At 46.9% G+C, this 21,442-nt stretch overlaps 1 protein-coding gene across 2 annotated transcripts; it reads right to left on the bottom strand.

Annotated features, from left to right (window-relative positions):
* Positions 1–2,807: 2,807 nt before the first annotated feature.
* Positions 2,808–20,259, bottom strand: LOC136651629 (eukaryotic translation initiation factor 3 subunit C). Of its 2 annotated transcripts, none has more exons than XM_066628208.1 (21): positions 20,127–20,259; positions 17,622–17,773; positions 16,532–16,597; positions 16,061–16,250; positions 15,436–15,561; positions 15,198–15,252; positions 14,976–15,085; positions 14,495–14,622; positions 12,279–12,435; positions 12,061–12,164; positions 11,139–11,280; positions 10,860–10,985; positions 10,583–10,676; positions 9,701–9,888; positions 7,993–8,217; positions 7,132–7,495; positions 5,694–5,853; positions 5,031–5,096; positions 4,801–4,888; positions 3,574–3,736; positions 2,808–2,982 (listed from the first exon to the last, which is right to left on the bottom strand). In XM_066628208.1, exons 2-21 carry the CDS (start codon positions 17,720–17,722, stop codon positions 2,897–2,899), a joined length of 2,739 nt encoding a protein of 912 aa, XP_066484305.1. In that variant the 5' UTR covers positions 17,723–17,773; positions 20,127–20,259; the 3' UTR covers positions 2,808–2,896. The 2 variants fall into 2 exon arrangements, with proteins under 2 accessions (XP_066484305.1, XP_066484306.1); XM_066628209.1 differs by having other exon boundaries at positions 17,622–17,769.
* Between the last annotated feature and the right edge of the window lie 1,183 nt (positions 20,260–21,442).

Raw genomic sequence — 21,442 nt, 5'->3', positions numbered from 1 at the left:
TCTTGAGCTTGCTGTACTCCTTTTCCCTGATCCTTAAAAGAACCACATGGGCTGTGGGATGGCCCAAGGACTGGATTTTCAATACATCAGAATCCTCAATAAAATACAGACCAATATTAATACCGTTAATGTGTTCATTAATACCCCCCACCAGAAGGCTAAGTAAATTGTTATGCTGCCCCAAGGTTGGGGACAGGGCAGCACCACTGAACTCCAGCAAAATAGGGTCTCTAGTGTAAGATTTTGCAAGATTTGGCTACAGGAAAGGTGACAATTATTGGGAGTGAAAGCTTTCAGTCCACATCCTGGTGCATGACTGTGCTAACCAGTTCCATTGCTTGGGATTTTTTTATGCACAGGTCTCTGTGATGGGTTCATCTTGGCAAGATGGTTTTTGGCAAAACGGAATCTAGGAAAAGGTACAGTTCTCTGTTTAAGCAGCGAGCCATATTCTTGGAGATACATGCTGATAAAGCAGCAACGCTACTAAGATATAAACAGGGACAGGTTGAATTGCAGTTGGTTGAGATTCTCAACATGTTAATGAAGTCTTTGGTCTTTACGACCAACACACCTCTGTTAATGAACTCTGAGTCTTCTCTTGTCTGCATCTCTCTGCTTTCATGAAGGCTGAACCCTCAGAGACTTGAACCAGGAACCTTTGCAGCAGGTGGTGTGGAGCAGACAGCAGCAATGCCACTAATCTGTCACCACCTATGGCTCAATTAGCTTTTCTGGGTAGAAAATGACACCTGCCCAGGAAAGCTAACAGGGAACCAGGCAGCATATAGGGCTACATCCTTCTTCACTGCTGCTTCTGTAGCCAAGACTAGCAACATGGAGAAATTGTGTCTGTTGCCTGTTCGTGGAGGATGTAGCTCATACAAGTTAACAGCTATAGAGAAAGCCTCCCAGAGGAATTCATTAATGTTGTTGAAAACTGGGTCAGCTTTCAACAAGGACTCCATGAGTATGCAGAAGGCCAAATTGCAGCACTGCAAGGAATATAAACTACCCTACAGTGAGGGAGGCAAAGTCACTTCAGGAACTGAGACTTAAGGCAAGACTTTGTGGCTTCTGCTGCTCACACTTCAGGGAGTCTTTCAGCAGAAAATTAAGTTGGCATTTTTCAGAGATGCTGTATGCAAAACGCTTTATTTCCAAGACCTGAATAATGCATCTGTACAGGAAACTGGCTAGATTTCTATGGAACTATGAGACCAATTACAAGACATTAAGGATAGAAAAATTGTTGGGCTATGCAGCCACTTCTCTGGGTCAGTTAGCACTTCAGGCCTGCGGTAGGATTGTTTGGTTCATGGTACAAAACATGCATTTCCATGCTGTTTTCTCTGGAATGTCCATCATTCATTCATTTGCTATAAATGAATGAACGAGCAAGGTACTGTTCCAGAGTTCTCCCTGTTGCCATCCCACCTTTTAAAGACCTGGCAAGTGCCAGATTTTCAAATATAACACCCACAGATCCAGCCTACATCTGCCAAGTGCTGTTAATGAAGCAGGTGGAAGGAGTGATCTGAGGCTGTTGTTAAGCAGGGATGAATAGTGTATGTTGAGCTTGCTGCAATTGGCTTGCTGTAGGAGTGCCTTAATAAATTAGCTGTGCTTCATTAGGAAGAGGCTGCATTTCTGTCTCAAAGTCAAACTGAAAAAAAATAATCCTCAGAACCAAAGTCTCTTTGAAACACAGCCAGTAACACGATTGATGAAGAAAGATTCCTTCGCTGCTCCCAACTTTCCCACGAGTAAATAGCCTCATCCAGGTCTCAAAAATTATGAGCAAAAGTGCCGTGTGCGGGGGGGGGGGGGGGGACAGGACACAAATACCCCTGTTCCCTTTGCTTCTTTGAAAGGAAGCTCTATTTTCTCCACAACTGCACTAAACACAGGTGTGCTAATAAAATTAAACATGAACCAATGTACAGATCTACAGCATATCAGTGCAATATTGTAACGGGGGGGGGCACACAAACCTGCCACCCCCCTTTGCCATGGACAGTAGGTTCTACTCGTATCTCCACAGTGCAAGACGGACCTAGCATGGAAAGAGATTTAAAACCAATAGTTCTTAGACTAGACCCACACTGACTAAACGGCTTTTTTGGCCAATTCAGAGAGAAGGGGTGCATGGGATTCAAAGGAGTTTCTTACTAGTGCTTGAGTGCCCATCTCTTTTTTGGATGCCGGGGGTGGGGTGGGAAGAACACACAATGGATGCAGCTGGAAAAACCTCAGTAATGTGTGGCCAACTCACTTGGAAATGTTTTCAAATCCATACAGTTCAGAACAATATCTCTAGGTCTGTTTGTTGGGAGTGCTGCTCTTCCTAAGCTCCCGATCTTAACCTTTTTGGAAACGTATTCTTATTAATTTAGGTGTTTTCTTACTTTTTAATTAACCTGCTGACCCTCATGTCTTATAGCTGTGCTATATATTTCTGTCTCAAAACACCAAGACCGAATCAATGCGTGTCCATTTTTCCTTTGTATTACGTTGAATGTCCATTTTTAAAAAACCAATCTTGCACCTACACAGGAGTTGCAGATTCAGTACCAGTTCCCATGAAGTGTGAACCCCAAGAGATTTTGCAGGACTCTACCCCTTACAATGAAAATTTTGACCAACCTATTTTGCCATCTTATGAAGGGAGTGTGTGTGTGCAAAAATGGCTGGCAAGATAACTCCGTGCACAATTCAGACAGGAAACACTTTTGCCAACTCACTTTCACTTCTCTCTGGAGCCTCCCTCAAAGTGACCCTCACACCCAAGATCTCCACACCTCATCTCCTTTCAAAGTTATTCTTTATTCAGCAAAAGATGTGTCCCTCCCCACAATTCCACTCTGAGAAAAGCTCCATGGTGACGGTTCAACAATCAGTAATTGCTCTGTCGTTCTTGCTGCCGGTACCCTCCACGGCGCATATAGCCTCCTTCATTCTTACGATAGCCATCTTTCTGGTCTGTAGAGAAAGAGATAAGAGAGCTGATGAACAGGCATCGTGCTCAGTAAAATACCCTCAAAGTTACAGATCAGAGCATGTGAGAGCAGGCAAACATTTCTGGTCCTTCTACCAGAGTCCAGCAGTTATGTCAGAAGTCACACTTACCATTTTTAACAGAAAGGCAAGAGTAACCATTTAAAATAAATAAGTCTATGTACATGGGGCTTTGCTGGATTTATGAAAATCCATTTTATAAAAATGACAGTATGACACTTTGAGAGCTTCTGCTGAAGAGCATCTTATGAAAATAAAATAATTTCAGTGCCCTGTATGAAGGAGACAATTCACAAGCAAAAAGCAAGGCCCGTGAAAAGATGAGGGAAGATGTTGTTCCTTGACAACTGGAAGTTTCATTTAATTAGCGGAAATTATTCATATGCTTCTTGGTTGTCCTCTACAACCATGAGGATTAGAGGTTTGACTTGCAGGGATTTCACAGAAGCAGTGGCCTCCACACAATTACCATTGCCACAAAGTGACTAACGGAACAGGGAGGAGAGCAATGTGGAAGAAGCGTTAGTTACACAGGCTTGTAGTGATCTCACTCACCCCTAAAGTAGCCTCCATAGTTGCCTTGCTTCTGGTCAAAGACCCTCTCATTGTTCTCCACAAGGCTGCCCAACTTCTCAGCTAGCTGCAGTGCCAGATTCTGTTGCGCTGTAGGCTCTGTCCGGTGCATCACAACTGTCTGGGTTGGCTGGTCCAAGGAGGCCTGGGGAGGAAAATAGTTTGAAATTTGAGGAAGCTGGATGGAACCAGCTCTCCCATCCCCAACACATGCAGCAACTCTGGCAAAAGCTAGACAGATCTCTTGGTGCTTGTTTATTTTTCACATTTGTATATCACCCTTTCTTCCAAGAAGCTCAGGGTTGGTTCCTTCCCCCCTTTTGTCCTCACAATGACCTTGTAAGAGAGGTTATACGGAGAGATAGCGATTGGTTCAAGATCACCCAGGAAGTTTTGTGGCTGAGTGGGAACTTGAACCTGGATCTCCTAGGTCTAAGCTCAACTTGAGAACCACTACACTATCCTGGCTCCAGAGATGTTTAGTTGACAGACTATTTGGAACGCTTATCTTGTACACTCAGCACCAAACAAGAACACACAACACTTAAGGTAATAAAATAAGACACTCCCCTATGTTCACATCATGTTTATCTCAAAGAAGTTCCAAGCTAGGGTCTCTCCTTAAAGCTTTCCAATGTCCATTTAACTTGCCATATAAACCTCCTACTGATGTATCCATTCACCAAGAAGGTGATATTTTAGGGGATATCCACTAAAATTCAGTGTTGGGAGGGTTAGGACAGACAAAAGAAAATATTTCTTTACTCAGCTTGTGGTCAGTCTGTGGAACTCCTTGCCGCAGAATGGGGTGACGGCATCTGGCCTGGATGCCTTTAAAAGGGGATTGGACAAGTTTCTGGAGGAAAAATCCATTACGGGTTACAAGCCATGATGTGTATGTGCAACCTCCTGATTTTAGAAATGGGCTATGTCAGATGCAAGGGAGGGCACCAGGATGCAGGTCTCTTGTTATCTGGTGTGCTCCCTGGGGCATTTGGTGAGATACAGGAAGCTGGACTAGATGGGCCTATGGCCGATCCAGTGGGGCTGTTCTTATGTTCAAGCAATTTTCGTTGGTTTGTGTGCAAGAAATACATTTCTCCTAGCCTGTCCTTATCTCAGTCACCCTCAATGTCAGACATCCTGAGCCCCATAACTTTGTTTGTGCTCCCACTGTCTCTGCCTGCCTCTCTACAAAGGACTGCTCACCATTAGCTCTTCATTGATGATCATCTTGCTAATGATACTGTGGACTGTGGGCAGGTCCAGTTCAAACATATCAGACAGGATCTCCATGCTAGGAAGACAAATTTCAGAGTGAGGAGCAGAGATTGTGATTTAGCCATCAGCAGCGGCACCCCAGCAGCTCTGCAGGGCTGAAATGCTGTTGAGGGGAAGGCACCACAGAGGGCTGTGTGATGAAAAGTGGCCCCAAGTACCTGATGGAATCGTAGACGCTGCTGTAAGTGAAGAGATATGTTCGGAGAGACTCTTCTTGGATCTTCCTGTAGGGAGAGCCAAATAAAACAGCTGTTAGAGCCAGAAACCGATAGCAAGAGCAAAGACTTCTGTTCTTACTAACAGCTACCAAGCTCCTTGCCACCCAGCCATGAGTGAATAAAGCAGTCACTACACAGTGACCTGCGGCAGGGCTCCAGGGATTCAGCCCTACCTAGGGATCTTTTGCTGGCCTTCCCCATTTCTTTCTTACCAATTCCACAGTGGGGCTCCCCTCTCTCCTAAGCTTGCATGCTGATGTACAGCTTGGCAGCAGAACATGTGCTTTGTATGTCTGAGGCCTAAGTTCAGTCCTTAGCATGTCCAAATTAAATAGAACCCACGAAGAAGGGCTGGAATAGGCTACTGATTGGAACTTAGAAGACTGACACCAGTCATCGTAGACAATCACAAGCCAGATGGAACAAGGTCTAACTGGGTAGAAAGCAGCTCCAAAACATGCACCTTCCATATTTCCACTTTGACTTCTCACTACAGTCACCTTTGCCAGTCCACCATTATTACCATGTTTAGAGCCCAAGAGTAGACATCCTTGCACTCTTCCCCTTTCTCCACCCCCAAAACAGTCCCCACACACAACTGACCGGACAAGCATGCTGCGCACTTTGTCAGCCTCAGGGAACAGGTCCCAGACCTTCCCATTCATTTTCTCATTGACGATGAAGCGGTGACACGTCTTCCAGTCACCCATCTTCATAGCTTTGGATGCTGCCACCACATGCTCCCGCATAGATTCTGGGGGGCCTAGAGTAAGGAGAAGAGCAGGGCCATAGTCAAATGACAGAAAAAGCCTTCCTGGTCTGGATGGATAAATCCACTAAACAGCACCACCAGGCTAGATTGGGACCAATTGCAGCACAACCTCCTTAACATCCTCTCACATGTAGAAAAAGCAAATATCCCCCAAATTTCAGCTTTAAAGCTTAAATAAAAGGCTTTACATCCATGGATCATCATTAGAGTCATAATTCAAATCAGGTATCTTGGTCTATTATATGTGTTTCAGTTGATTCAGTTGATTCAGTTGTGAAAACAGAGTTAATAGAACAATTCTGAAGAAACATACACTTCTTTTAAAATGGGGATACAGACCACAGCATGTGTTATTCTAAAAGAGGTACCTCCCTTTCTCAAACACAGAAAGGAATGCCTCCAAGACCATCCTTATCTGAAGTTTTTACATGCTGAATTTTGCTGTTTAAAAGCAAGCAATGTGACTAATCAGGGGCACTTTTGGGGGAAAAAATCAAAGTGATTGAACAATCAAAACATGCATCCCTAGGACTTTGACTTAACTTTGATTTAACTTTGACAAATGCACTAGCTAGGGGCAAGCACTCCTGGCCTTACGACAAACACACACGGTAGCACAAAGGCACTGTACCCCAAATTCCAAGTGAACTGAAGAGGTCAGAAACAGAACGGTATCTTTAATTACTAAAAGGAAGACGATATTTCTTCTGTTCTCCAGTGCAAATAGAAGACCAACCTGCCTCTCTTCCAAGCCATGTGCATATGGTAGGGACTCAGAAGAGCAGAGGGGGTTGGTGGAAAATTCATATAATAGGTTATTAGTATGCCACACCATGTTGTGGCCTCCCAGTAACACCTGGTGAAGTCCTAGAAGCCAAGCCATGTTGAAGCAAGGATTCCCATGCCTTAGGAACTACAGCTTTAGCACCCTGCCCTACTCACAAGCTGAATTACATAAATAAGCCATTATACAGTGGCTTAATTTGAATGATACACAGATTGCAGCATTTAGCTGTTCTTGGTGCCAAATTACAAACAGCCCTAAAAACAGCTAATGTGGCTGTCATCTGCCTTGAGGGGCGGCGGTGATTTTGTACCACAAAATTAAGCCAGAGAAAATTCCTATGTTGGTGGATATTCACACACCATAAAGAGTGACCCTGATCAAAACATCAGACCAAGGCACTAGCAGTGCAAGCACACATTCACGATAAGAACTGCAGTTTTCGTGGTTAAAATGTTCAAGTGGGATATTCCAGGACTGCTCACCAAGAAGAGGCTGGCGCTCGCCCACCCGCAGTTGGTGGTGAAACTGCTTGCTGATCATGCGCCGGCGGGCATCAAACTCATGGGCAGCCATGTAGGGGATCTCCAGCAGCATGGCTGACACAAGATAGACACATTCCAAGAGCTCCAGGTTAATATGCATGTGGAAAGGGACCTGACGCCGCTTCTCAATCTTCTCCTGCTCCTGGTTGCGCTCCTGCATGCTGCGCATCAGAAGGCCCTGGCCCAGCAGCTCTTTGGCCCGTCCACTGGACTGGATATCCAGCAGAGCATTGTGGGCGTCCTTGATCATGCCCTGGCGGAATGCGCAGATCCCCAGCTGCACCATTGTTCGGTTATACAGGATCTGCAAAGGAAGGAGGTGGATTGAGGAGGCTGTAGACCTTCAGCTTTGGCCAACAATGCCTTGCCCTTAAAGACCAACGCCAAGTAACTCATTCCCAGCCCAAATATCTGCTTTCTGAAGGTCCACAGGGCAGGCTACAAGCTCTGTCCCTACTATGCTGTATGCTTCATTTTCCCTATTCAGTCCCTATCACCTTGTCTTTCTAGGCTTGCCATGTGTTTTTCCAAAACAGAAAGCAGTTGGCAGAGAATATGCTGCCAAGAGGGATGGCAGGCAGGGTGAAATCAGAATATAAAGTCTGTCAACTGTGCAGGATTAAGTCTGCCGGTCCATGGGCTGGAGGAGCAAGATGCTCCATTCCAAACCTCGCACCATCACCCACACAGGCAATGTGAGAGGTTCTCAGAGAAGTAAGCCTCTAGGCTCAGCCTGCTCTGCTTGTGGAGGACTGCTGCAACAAACCCCCAGCGCTCCTTGCCCCAGTTTTGCCCTCTCACCTGCACTGGCGGGTCTGCGTGTTGGATGTTGTCCTGCAGGTGACTCATGAGCATCAAGTCGCGGGCCTGGTACCAGCGGTCATGCAGGGCATGGTGGTATATGTGGCAGAGGATGGCACAGGTACGGATCCTATCTGTTCGGTCCTTGGCATAAATAAACTTGCAGAGGCGCTCCATCTGCACTGCAGAGTCTTCAGCTTCATTCTCGGCTTGGTCCTGTTCCGACTGCGGGCAGTAGGTAGGGAGAAGTTCTCTGGTTATTTGCTGAACAAATCGCTTACCAGTAGCCGACCAACCACTTCCCCCCCATCCACCCCAGTTACCTGCTTTCTTGGTAACTACTAGACAGTGTCCATATCGTGAACGTAAGCAAGTTTCAATTTGGTTTAACATTCAATTGTTAACATTTGGTTTTTAATCTCTCCCCCATCCCCCAATAGTCCAGGGAATTGTAGATCTAGGGACAGAACTGGGGATCTCTATGGAACAATGTCACTGCATATATGCACAGCTCCAAGAATATTCTGAAGCAAATGAAACCAAACCTCAATTAAGAATGTAGACATGCCCCCAAACCACTGCCATCCTTTCTCCACCAAGCCCTTGGCATTCACATGGTATGTGCTATCATATACTACCAACTGCCCAGCTTATCAGTAACACTTCCAATTCAAAAGAATAAGATTATCCCAGTTGGTACAGAGCAAAGAAATTGTTCAGCAACCCATTTTCTCAAGGTGGTCAACCAGAACATTCTGGAAAGCCCACAAGCTAGGCATGAACCTCCTAGTGCTCTGCCACTGTTGTTCCCTATGATATTCCATGGCACACAACCACTGAAGAGAGGATTCAGCTGGTCATCATGACTAATAAGCATTGATAGACCAGCATCCTTCAAGAACTTTGCTCTGCTTTTTAAAGACATCTAAGCCAGCAGCCATCACCACATCTTACTGAATTTCATAAATTGTCTAGATCGCCTGTCCAAAAATTTTATTGGGTGACCCCCCCCACGTCCTAGTATTGAAGGAAATATGCCTTACCCTGTCATTTCATTACCACCAGCGAGACTGATGAACGCAATCCAGCCTGGTGCTGGTGAAGAATATCGACTAAGAAACTGAGCTGAGACTTCCCTGGTTTGAATCTTGCCTCTGCCGTGAAACCACTAGGTGGCCTTAGGCAAGCCCCTCCCTCTCAGCTAGTTCCCCAACAGCAATATGGGGATAAATGAAACATTCACAGGGTTGTTCTAAGGCAGGGCTTTTCAAACTGGGGCGTCGCAACGTCCCAGCCTGTGGGCTCTGGCCTCTGGCCCCTTAAGGGGTGGGGGCAGCCTGGAGGTAGGGAGGAGGCTTTAGCGGAGTGCAATCGCTCTGCATTTACTTTCACTGCTGTGGGGAGCCCTGCTGCAGGTTGAGCCGGGCTCCCCACACCTCTGGGAAGCTGCAGGAGGCTTGGGTAAGTGTACCCAAGCCCCTGCAGCCCCGAGCGGTGCAATCCTGGGGATCGTGCTGCTGCCTTCTCCCCGCCTCCAGGCGGCAGAGACCAGGGCCCTCAGGCTGAGGCATCACGACACCCCAGTTTGAATAGCACTGGCTTATGCTATGGCGCACACCCGCCTGAAGGCTAGAGATGCAGCCAATATACTGAATGCTCTGGCAAGCAGCTATTGGGAGGAGCTTGGCTGCCACAGCAGCTGACCCACCTTGCTATCCCCAGCTGGGCCCTGCTGCCGCTGATGGGCCTTGTAGTCAAACTTATAGTAGGTGTGGAGGATGCAGCGCAGGTAGATGCGGCAGATCTCCTCTGTGGTTCCTTTGTCCTGAAGGTAGGTCTGTACCCGATTTATGATCTTGCAGACTCGGGCCTCGTCCTTCAGGTGGTCCACATACTCTGGCAGGAAAAAAGAAAAAAATTCATTCACAACACTGTCCGTCCAAGCAGAGGAGATGGTGGCACAAAGCAAACAGGCAAGTTAAAGCTAGCGTGGAATCCTTAGAAGTCCTGGCTTTTGTAGAAAGCACACTTCTACCTCTTGTAGTTGCCAAGTCAAGACTGAAGCAGGCAGGCTGCTCCTGGTAAAAGGATCCAAGACTGAAGTTTCTGTGCTTTGATTAGCTGCCTCTTCCTCAAGGCCTTCAGTCACCCATACTGCTCCTCTTGCTACTGCACTACTTTTAACACATCAGCTTTGCATTTTTGAGGTTTGGAGGAAGAACGCATAATAAGATCTCATGAAGCTACACAGACTGTCACACAAAGGCCTGCTTCATTAATTAGCCCCCCCAGCCCATAAGCTGAAGGGCAACATACATTTGTCAAGGATGCAGACTGTTCATGGATTTAAACTGTCCATTCCTTAAATCAGGGACTTTTATACTTTGCAAAATTCCATGTGCACTGATACTGATGGCATTTGTCAAGAGAAAATAGTGCATTTTCTGGGAAAACACATAGCAGAGTCTGAAGTATTCCTCAGAAGCAAACTGTTGGTGTTTCAGGTATTACAGAGAGCCACATGCCAAGAGCTCCACTAACCCTACTTTAGTGTCTCCTAGACACCTCTTTCTTGGATGCCCATGCTTACCCTGGGAGTGGGGGTCTGTGTTCTGCATGATCTTGGTAAACTCCTCATCCATGCGTTCAACTAGTGTCAGAATGCAGCCACGTACACGGAGAGGCTGGGTACAGAAAAGAGGAAAACAAATGGATGAACAAAAGTGGCACTTTCTTCTCTAGCTTGCCAGCCTAGGCCAGCATCCTGTCTACTCCCCACTTGTAGATTTCAAACCATCTCATCTCATTTTGGTTTGATGCCCCAAGAATAGTGAGAAGCTAAACACACCTGCCTCCATGACACTCACCTGTTCAACGTTGGACAGGTTCTCTGAATCCTCTGCAATGTTCTCACCAATGAAGATATTGGGCTGAGCAAAGAGGATGTCCAGAAGCTCTTCAATGCTGTCAAGACATTTTTGCCACATTTCAGGCTGCATGGGAAGGGAGAGGAAGCACAAAAAAGGTCACACAGGCCTCAATATTACAGAAAAGAAAGCGCCAGCTTCTCAATGTCAACTAGAGACAGCAATGTGCGGGAAAGGGACTGGACCTTATGGAGAAGTAGACCCCACCCAGTTCTATACCTTCATGTATGTTGCAAGATTGGGGTTGTAGTCATACAAGGAAGCAACAATGTTGAATTTGATTTTGACATCAATAGCAATCCCCAAATTGTTCTCAGCTGCAATTCCAACTAGTAGCTGCAGAAGATCAATTTGTGCTGCTCTGTGGAGAGGAGGAAGAGAAGATCAGTGAGGTGTGTGGTTGAGGGGAGGGCGGAGGGGGGGAAAACAGTCTTTACCCCTACTCCCTCCAAGCTGTGCAGCCATGCAGCTCTAACAAAAGCCCTGTGGGGCTTTCACTTTCCAGAGCTTGATAACGACATTGCCGGGCACTCCAGAGTGGCTCCTACACAGCTCCACTAGGGCTCCTTGCACTTAGGGGGTTACAATTAGGGGAAACACAGCTCTCCATCTCTTCTTTATTGGTTGTAGAGATTTAGACACCATATGGCCTTGCTCCCCCTATAGGCCCATACCCCTTATTTCTTTTTCTGCTGCTCCTAGTACCCAACTCCTACTTCAGGGCAATGGAAGGAGAACATGACTCAGTGGGCCTGCAGGACATCATTGCCTCCAAACCCATCCCTTACGTAGTCTAAGAAAAAGTGGCAACCACTCAGTAAAACCAGAAGGCACAGATAGGCAACAAGGAAAGGGAAACCAGAGACAGTTTCATAGTGTTTTGCGTGATTCTCTCTCCCTTCCTTTCTCTACGGAAGGGATAAAAATAGATGCTTATCCCTTGGCAGCATACCTGGCTCTCCACCTCTCCTACTCACTGTATGCTTACAATGGACCTGTTAAGCAAACAGGGCCAAGTGTATGGCTGCCCAAATGACTGCTCAATAAGCTTCAAAGAGATCTGAACTTGACTGTAGCCACTACACTACACTGGCACTAAACAGAATTATCTTCCACCCAAGCCATCCCTCTCCAGCCTCACCGATCAGTGCCTTTCTTTCCACGGGCCTGCAAAATTTCATTGAGTTTCTTCACTACCACAGCATGGTTGATCTCTGTGCCTTTGGCAAACATCTTCGGCTTCTCCTGTAGGAAGAAATTGACAGATATGTTCAAACCCTGTTCAAGAGAGTGGAAGCAACAAAAAACCATTCCTTTACCCCCCGCCCAGCTACCTCCTGGTTGAAAAGGGTGCCTCACCTTCACCAGTGGGACTCCCCCCTTGACCTTCTCCCATTCGCCACCCTCATTGTCGTCCTCCTCATCATCGTATTTCTTGGATTTGCGGTCTTGCTTTTTCTTTGCTTTCTCTTCCCGTTTCTTCTCCAAAACTCTTTTCTCCTCTTCAGTGCCAGTCCTGGTTTGGGGGTGAAATTAAATAGATTGAGGCAGTTTAGGGCCACAGAATCTCTAGGCAAAAAGGAATTGCTCACATTTACAAATCCCTGGGGGCTGGGGGATAAGAACAGGCCCTCAGTTTGGCTGTACTTGTCGTAAGAGGCGATTAAACAGCCATCGGGTAGATGAGACTCGTCAGCCTGGGAAGGCAGCTCATCTGAGAGAAGGAAAACTCTGATCCCAAACCTCCACTGCCTTGTGGCTACATCCAGTTATGGAAAAGGCTTCAGGAGTCAACCTCGAGGCAAAATCTGGAGCTGGAGTCCCTGAGGCAATTCATGGCTGAATAGAGTCATGTTCTGGCAACTCCCGCGACGCCACTGGAACAAACTGTATTGGCTTCTGTCTTTCCATTGGACCATTTCAGCAACATGGAGAGGGGGAATTTGCTGCATGGGTAACAGTCTATCCTCTGTATCTACTTTACCCAGGCTTTGCGCACTGGAGAGGACACTGTTCCAGAACCACCATTCAGAGCACAACACCATAGTATTCCGAGACTGAAGGATGCCAACAAACCCCAGCTTGCCTCAATTACAGATAAAACACACACTATCGTCCTATCTGACTTGCAGTCATGAAATCCAAATTGTTGCATGTAACAAGATACTTACCAATACAAACTGGTTGAGACTCCCCTGGAATCTCTCTCCATAAGTTATTAAAATAATTTACGTATCACTTATCAAAAAGCACAGAAAGCAGTATACACAAAATAAATGAAGACATGGTTCAGCTTCTAAACGTACAGTGTCCCAAACCTCTAGAGCCTAGACAAAGCCCTTAAACAGGTCCAAAACAGACATGCCATCCTGATCTGCTACCATGTTTGATAGGAAATAACCAGATGAGACCCAGCACGTACTAAGGCCCTGGAGATTCTATAGTCGCCTAGGTCAAAATAGTTCTAAACGTGACATTTTTACTAATTTTGCCAAAATACCTTCTGGAACACAGATACAATTTTCTAAAGCACCAAAATGACAGGTCAAGCCTCTGAACCTAGCAACTCAACCCTAGAAGTGGGTCCGGGAACAAAAGAATTTTACTCCCAGGTCCTTTATACAGATTCTGACCTGTTCATGGTTGATGGCCCTTGCGGCCCATGATTTTTGGATCACTGTGGCCCACGATAAGAAGCCCTGCCTGTCATGGATATGTACAATTCAGGCCTAGTAGCATTGTAAGGCCTGAACCAAGCTAAAACAGTAACACAGAAGTGGCTTGCATTTCCTAGCTGCTAGGATTTACATCTCAACGGAAGGTGATTATGTAGCACCTAGGCAGCCAGAAAGACGCCCATCAAGGATGGAAAGCAGCTGCAGATCTCCAGGGGGGAGGGAAGAGCTGAGAGGGCGAGCTTCCAGCCCCATTTCTGGAGGACAGGGTCTTTGTTCCTTGTCTCTTGGTGAGAGAGGTGGTGGGTGCACATCCTGCCCCGCCAGGACCATGTGGCCATAGGTAACTGGCCCGAGGATCTACAAAAGAAGCTGACCCAGGTGAGGGTTAGGAAATAATAGAGTTAGCCAGTTAGCTTTGTTGTTTTATGCTGTTATGTTTCCTAGAAGTTTTATGCCTCTAGCATTTGCTGCCTTTTGTAACATTTTGTACCCTATGTATTTAATAAAGTAAAAAATCTTTTTACCATGTTGGTATGTTGGTTCATTGTCTGTTGGGGACAAAGGTTCAGAATCCTGCCTAGCCGTTCAGCAAGCTACCAAAAATCCTCATTGAGGACTAGTGACTTGAGGACTGAGACTTTAAGTAAAGAAAATGCTCAGTGCCTACAAGGGATATAGTTAAGCCTAAAGGGTCTTGGGTTCCCTGGACTGAGGCACTGGCTCTTACAGGGTGGTGGCAGTACTACCGAACAGGGATCTTTGAGGGCTCTAGGGTTCAGAACCAACAACTCTGAGCACCCCAAAACCCTGGGAGTGAGACCCAAGTGTACGACACTGCCCCAAAGGTGCATTCACATGTATGCTTCCCACCCTGTTCAACAGAGGCAGCCCTCTTACTTCTTAAGGAATTTTGAGGCCAATGACGTATATTTGCCCTCATCTTCATCGGACTCAGAGTCAGATTCTGAATCGGATGAGCCCCAGTCTTCATCATCATCCGAGTCCTCCTCCTCCTCATCTTCATCCTGACATAGAAAAAGAGAAAAAGATAATGCACCAGCCAGATTGGAAAATACAGGCTGGGTAGAATAGAAGAGCAACACAGGCCAGTAAAGGGGGGGGGGGGTTGGCTTCTGCCAAGACTCATGGGAAAACGGCTTTTGGTTTGAAGGCCTCTGGGAAAGTTTCTTCAACTCTTTTCTTCCACAAAGGTTCCTACTTCCCACCTCCCTCAACTCCATTGTGGCCTCTTGTCCAGTGAGTTTCCTAGCACCCAAATCCTCCCTGCAGAAATCATTCTGTTTTGAGGGATACAAGCAGTGGAAGTCTTAGCTCAGGTGGTGAAGATGGTGCAGAGATGCTCCTTCTCAGGTCTTACCTCCATCTTTTTCAGGAACTTTGCACGTCCTTCACCCGCCCCCTCCTTCTTCTTTAGGAAAGCAGCCGCACTCATTCCCTCATCATCATCGTCATCCGATGAGGAGGATCCTGAAGAGAGGAGGAAATATGGGGTTGCAGAAGAAAAACTCATGTGCCCACTATGCAGAAATAGACACAGAATGGAGACCTCCAACATTCTACATGGTGCTGCATCACTCACCTTCCGAATCATCGCTTTTCTTGTCATCATCTTCATCGGCTGACTGTTCAGGGTTCTGGAAGATATAAGGTAGACGTGCTGATCAAGATACACAGAATACTCTTTTCTCATTGATCATTCCATAAAAATTTGCTTTTCCCTTATCCATCACCCCAAGATGAACAGTGACTCCATCATCACCCCCCTGCCCATTTCTTAGGTGCTTCTCTGGATTTCTCTCCACCCTCTGACATAGTACCTGGCGGTAACCTGTGATCTGAGTCTCGTAATCACGGTTATACTTCCGAATCTTCTGGCGGAGGGTGCTCAGTGCTTTGGCATTGTTTTTATTCATCTTCTTCTTGCCTTCCTTGTCTTCCCATAGCTGTGAAAAATCAGGAGAGAGATTAGAGGATGCGTGGCCACCAAGTCCACAAAGGAATCTTGCCTCCTTCCTCAAAATTTGTGACAGAGTTACGTAGACCAAGTAACTTGCTTTTCTGGCTACTCCATTAGAATGCAGTAATATAATAAACCTTGCACTTCGGTTTAGCTAGTTTTCCTCTCAACACCAAGAGACACTCCAAGTAAGCAAGGAATAGTGATAAGAGGGCACCCAACTATGATGGAGACAGCTCACATAGCTCACTGGAACAACCATGGGCCAGTCAGCCTGCGACTGTTTATGGAGAAGGAATTCTACCCTATTAGCTGCCAAGAGCTTCCTGGAGGCTATGTACCTTTCCCCCTTTAGCTTCAGAGGTTAGACTATGCTAAAGAACCAGACTCCCAGCACACTTCCCAATCAGACAGATACTCCCCCCCTCTTCACAAGTATTTCAGAAGCAGTCCCAATAGGTCAACAGTTCCCCCCCTCATAATACCTCATTGAGATAATCCTCCAGGTCTGCCAAGATGCGGATGTAGAAGCGGGGAACTCCCTCTTTGTCCACAATACTCTTGGCCTTCCCATATGCCTTGCCCAGCAACTCAAATTCCTCCAGACACTTGGTGACATCTCGGATCTTCATGGCATTCCGGATTGTTTTGATCAAATTGGTCAGCTCCTCAAACCTGTCACAAAGAATGAGGTGGGGATGGGAAAAGAGAAGGAATTATTACATTTCTTGGAGGCACACCTGGATCCCTTCACAATAAATATCGTTTCTGTATGGCCTGAAGGGAGAATTATGTCAGACCCATCAGGGGACACAGTACCACTAAGGTCAAAAATGAAAAGCAACCCACAACATGTTACTGAACGGGGTGGGAAGTTTTCTTAGATATTATGAAAAAGTATTCTGTCTGCCAGAAAGAGAGGCCTCTCTTACCCCATCACATCAGCTAAACCTCACCTCTTGTCCTTTGCACTGCGCACAACTCTCTTTGTATCTTCTTCATCTTCACTTAACAACAGGGGCCTGCAAGAAAGGGAAGTCAGACAGGCAAAATGGATCCTTGAAGCTGCAGCACCCAACTAAGTGAGCTGGCTCACATACATCTGTATGAGATATAAGCCAATAGCAAAACATCCACAACTACAACAACAACAACAGTATTTATATACCGCTTTTCAACTAAAAGTTCACAAAGCGGTTTACAGAGAAAATCAAATATCTAATGGCTCTAGAAAACAGTTCCTACTAGAAAACAACTAGAAAACTGTTCCTACTAAGGCAAACTCAAATTTATTAGGCAGAGAAATACATGGGAGGAAAAAGTCCAAGACATACAGCCTGCATCCAGACAGATGTCAGTGAAATAGTTGTCCAAAGAGTTTTTCCTCATCCAGCATTATGTCCAACTATTTTCACCAGGCTTATTCTGAACCTTGAAGTAGGAATGTATGCCTGGTAGCCCCAAAGGGTGGTGGCGGCAAGGAGAGGAACATTTTTTCAAATGAAATTTCTACTCAGTTTTATCGCCTCGAAGGGTATTCAAAGAATCATGCAAGTGATAGAGGTTCAGATTCCAAGTTCTTGTGTACAAGGCAAAGCATAGGCCATAAAATGGGCACATTACTGCTCCAAAAATCAGAGACACGACTGGACAGATTACAGCAAAAGATGAAGCCAAGAGTCCGCAAAGGAACAAAAAAGAGGCTGGAATGACCAAGTAATAGTGAAGAAATAGTAAGACAACTAATTTCAGAAAAACATATGGAAAAATGATGGAGAGAGAAAAAAGCAAAACAAATGGCTGTCTGGAGCATTAGAAGAGCAGGAAAAGCTCAGAGATGTGAGATGGCAATTCTGGGGTTTTAAAAAAGGTATGAAATGACTGCAGATTATAACAAGGAGGAAAAAGTTGGTCACATGGTCCTCATGTCTCATTTGCTGACTTAAAATCTGCAGGGCTACAATAAACTCCCCCTGCCATTACACCCTTTGCAATTCAACTTAGGACACTCGCTAGTAAGTCTTTGACCCTAAGAACCATACTTACTGTTTTCCAAAGTTGCCCCCAACTGGCTTGGCTACTAGCTCATCACCAGAAAGCGATGACTCGGACTCACTGTCCGAGCCAGTCATAAAGAAACGCGACATGGTGGTGGTTCCTCTGGGCTGTCAGCCAACTCTCCCAGATCCCAATCCTGGCTGGCAATGATAAAAATTCAAATGCTCCAGTTAGTTCAATAATGTTTTAAAAGTACATCTTTATTACTTTCTTCCATTTCAATTCCTGCTTGTATATCATCAGCAACTATTTTGTATACTTAGGTATAAACCTTATCCAGTGTTTCCCAACCTGTGGGTCAGGACCCACTGGTGGGATGCAACCTGATTTTTGGTGAGTCACCAAAGATAGATGGAATGATCAGATAATTGCCTCAAGCCCTGAGGCTATTGAAAAATTAGATATTGTAGCTGTTAACTGTTAAGGAGCTGAGCCCCTGCAGTTTGCAAGCATGTATAAATAGAGAGAAATAAAGTTTGAGGCTTTTCCCCCTGGTTATTATTATTATTTATAAATAAAATATTTCTTTCTAGATCTCCTTTTTTAAGAACCTGGTAAACCTAGGTGAGTCTCAACAGAGCAGTCATTTTCAACTACTGTGTTATGGTACCCCGGTGCGCCGCTGATGGACTTCAGGTGTGTCAAGAGAGCTTGGGGAGGGTCATTTGTTAGTAGGGCCACTGGGGGATGAGAGCCCCTACTATCCATGGGTGTGCCTTGACAATTGTCAAAAAGCTGAAAGTGTGCCTTGACAATTTTAGTGCCTTGTCAGTGTGCCATGAGATGAAAAAGGTTAATAATCGCTGTGATAGAGTGCCATGTTAAAAAGTGGGTAATGGTACTAAAAAGTTTGGGAACAACTGCCTTAACTCAAACCCTTTACTCCATACTGAAATTGATTCTAAATACACAGTCAAGCAGGATGTGTCATTTCCCACCCCATCCAACCCTCCAAAAATCCTCCTGCCCTTTCCCCCGTATCAAATTTGACAGTGTTTCTGGCAGTGCTCTGCGAAGAGCCAGGCGTACAGATGGAGCTCTATAAATGCTACCACTACTAATTGCCTAGGTCTGGTCAGGCTACTTTCTGCCTACTGTAACAGCCTGTTAAATATAGATCTTTGCATACAATGTTCTACATTCTGCAGCAGGCCAGTCCACAGAGAAGGATGGCACTTATGGCTGACTTAAACTTAGTAAGTGTAAATAAGGCGCTGCCTCCAACGCATCCTCGGCATCACCTGGCAGGACAAAGTTCCAAACAACACAGTCCTGGAACGAGCTGGAATCCCTAGCATGTATGCACTGCTGAAACAGAGATGCCTGCATTGGCTCGGTCATGTCGTGAGAATGGATGATGGCCGGATCGCAAAGGATCTCCTCTATGGAGAACTCGTGCAAGGAAAGCGCCCTACAGGTAGACCACAGCTGCGGTACAAGGACATCTGCAAGAGGGATCTGAAGGCCTTAGGAGTGGACCTCAACAGGTGGGAAACCATGGCCTCTGAGCGGCCCGCTTGGAGGCAGGCTGTGCAGCATGGCCTTTCCCAGTTTGAAGAGACACTTGGCCAACAGACTGAGGCAAAAAGGCAAAGAAAGAAGGCCCATAGCCAGGGAGACAGACCAGGGACAGACTGCACTTGCTCCCGGTGTGGAAGGGATTGTCACTCCCGAATTGGCCTTTTCAGCCACACTAGACGCTGTTCCAGAACCACCACTCAGAGCACGATACCATAGTCTTTCGAGACTGAAGGATGCCTACTACACTAAATAACCATTAATAAGGCAGCTTCTACTCCCACCTCAGACCATGGGCAGACCCAAGGGGGAGGGCCATGGGTGTGACCCCCCAAATTGACACACCAGGGGGTAGCAAAGTCAGGAGCCAGGGGAACGCCCACTAAGTAGGGCACTGGCAGAGCCGAGTAAGAATGGGAGTCCAGGTCTATCCAGCAGGTAGATCTGAGCTCCACATCCAGGTGGGTCCAGGTCCACCCACCCAGCAAATGGCCACAGAAGCCCGAAGCTCAACCAGGAGCCCAGGTCCACCCAGCAGGTAGATCTAGGCTCCAACTCAACGTTGCAGCCCAGGTCTACCCACCCAGCCAACCTCAGCCACAAAGTTCAACAGGGAGCCCAGGTCTACCCACCTGGAAGAGGTGGCTGCAGAGGGCAGCCAGAATGGGAGCCCAAGTCTACCCAGCAGGTCGATCTGGGTTGCAAGTGCAGGCAGGAGCCCAGGTCTACCCGCCCAGCAAGCCTCAGCCACAGCAGTCGGGAGCCCAGGTCTACCCACCTGGCTGGCCTGGGCTCTGGAGTCAGGGGAGTGCTCATCCTCCCCCCCCAGCACTGGAGCTGCCCTGCCTCAGGCAGAGGCAGGCACTCTTCCCGCCCAGAAGGCCTCCAGCCCCAGCCCGGTTCCCATCTTGGCCGCCCAGCCCTGCCCTTGCCCCCTGCCCGCTCCCAGCAACGCTGCCCCGCTCACGCGCTCACCCGTTCCAGGCCTGAGCACAAGAAAGCAACCGGCCTCCCGTCAAGTGCTCACTGCGCAGGCGCAGCACCTTAGCTAATGCAACATCCTCGCAATCCAATGGCCACTTCCTGCCTAAAATGGCTCCGGTATTCCGGCTCAACGATCGAACCATAGAGTTGGGATGGGGTAGAGCGACACCACTAGCTCACATCATCATGACCGTAATGGCGTACCGGAAGTTCGCCTATCGATTTTTTTTAACTAATCTCTGTGGACTTAGTTAACTCATCTCTGCGGATTTAGCGTGGAAGTGACCTCACGACTTGAAGGGAGAGAGGGACGACGGGAGTTGCAGTTCCAAAAGCAGACGTGACTCGGGAAGAAGGGACGATGGGAATTGTAGTCACAAAGGAAGCGGTAGAGTGCGAGCCAATAGGAATGAAGCCGCGGTGACCGTTGCTACTAGGACCGCCCACAAAGAACTTCCAAACCGGCGAATGCTGTGGATAGGCTCGTACCGTATATCCTAGATAATCACAACAATCGCTTTTCACTGCGCCCCCGAGGGCATGATAGGCTGTGCTGTGTACCACACATTCCTTAATAGCTGCGCCTCAAAATTGGTCCCCAAACCTTCCCTCATGTATCCCAGTTCTTTTATTTTAAAAAATAGTAATAATTATAGTATACAACATGTATCATGTATTGTATTGGCAACCTTCAGTCTCGAAAGACTATGGTATCGCGCTCTGAAAGGTGGTTCTGGCACAGCGTCCAGTGTGGCTGAAAAGGCCAATCCGGGAGTGACAATCCCTTCCACACCGGGAGCAAGTGCAGTCTGTCCCTGGCCTGTCTCCCTGGCTATGGGCCTTCCTTCTTTGCCTCTTAGCCTCAGACTGTTGGCCAAGTGTCTCTTCAAACTGGGAAAGGCCATGCTGCACAGCCTGCCTCCAAGCGGGCCGCTCAGAGGCCAGGGTTTCCCACTTGTTGAGGTCCATCCCTAAGGCCTTCAGATCCCTCTTGCAGTATACAACAGCTGCTCAATAAATATTGTCAACAAGTATTCTGGTCTCATGCTCTATGGGGCATTCCTTTAAGCTTCATCCGCACCTGCGGAACTCCCTGCCCCTGGAAACTAGGCAAAATATGAGACAGCACCCCAGCATGTAGAGGGTTGTTGGTGGCTGTGTACAGGCTGATGGGAGGTAGGCAGTGGTGCAGCTAGAGGGGGTGGGCAAAGCACTAAGTCTTGCAGGGAGCCTCACCATGGCATTCAAGCATCCCCTCCCCCTTGGAGCCATTCTGGGCAGTGGGTGCAAAACTGAATGGCTCTGAA

This window comes from Tiliqua scincoides, chromosome 5, assembly GCF_035046505.1.
Source record: "Tiliqua scincoides isolate rTilSci1 chromosome 5, rTilSci1.hap2, whole genome shotgun sequence".
Taxonomy (NCBI): Eukaryota; Metazoa; Chordata; class Lepidosauria; order Squamata; family Scincidae; genus Tiliqua; species Tiliqua scincoides.
Note: the sequence above shows the minus strand (reverse complement) of the source record. Positions and strands in the feature narration are given on the sequence as shown.

What these genes read in the sequence shown, in the direction of transcription:
- LOC136651629 (XM_066628208.1), bottom strand. Translation starts at nt 17,722, where the DNA reads ATGTCGCGTTTCTTTATGACTGGCTCGGACAGTGAGTCCGAGTCATCG. An exon ending in AGATCACAGGTTACCGCCAG is followed by an intron (nt 15,253 to 15,435) that starts GTACTATGTCAG and finishes TATATCTTCCAG; the next exon opens with AACCCTGAACAGTCAGCCGA. An exon ending in AGCGTCTACGATTCCATCAG is followed by an intron (nt 4,889 to 5,030) that starts GTACTTGGGGCC and finishes TTGTCTTCCTAG; the next exon opens with CATGGAGATCCTGTCTGATA.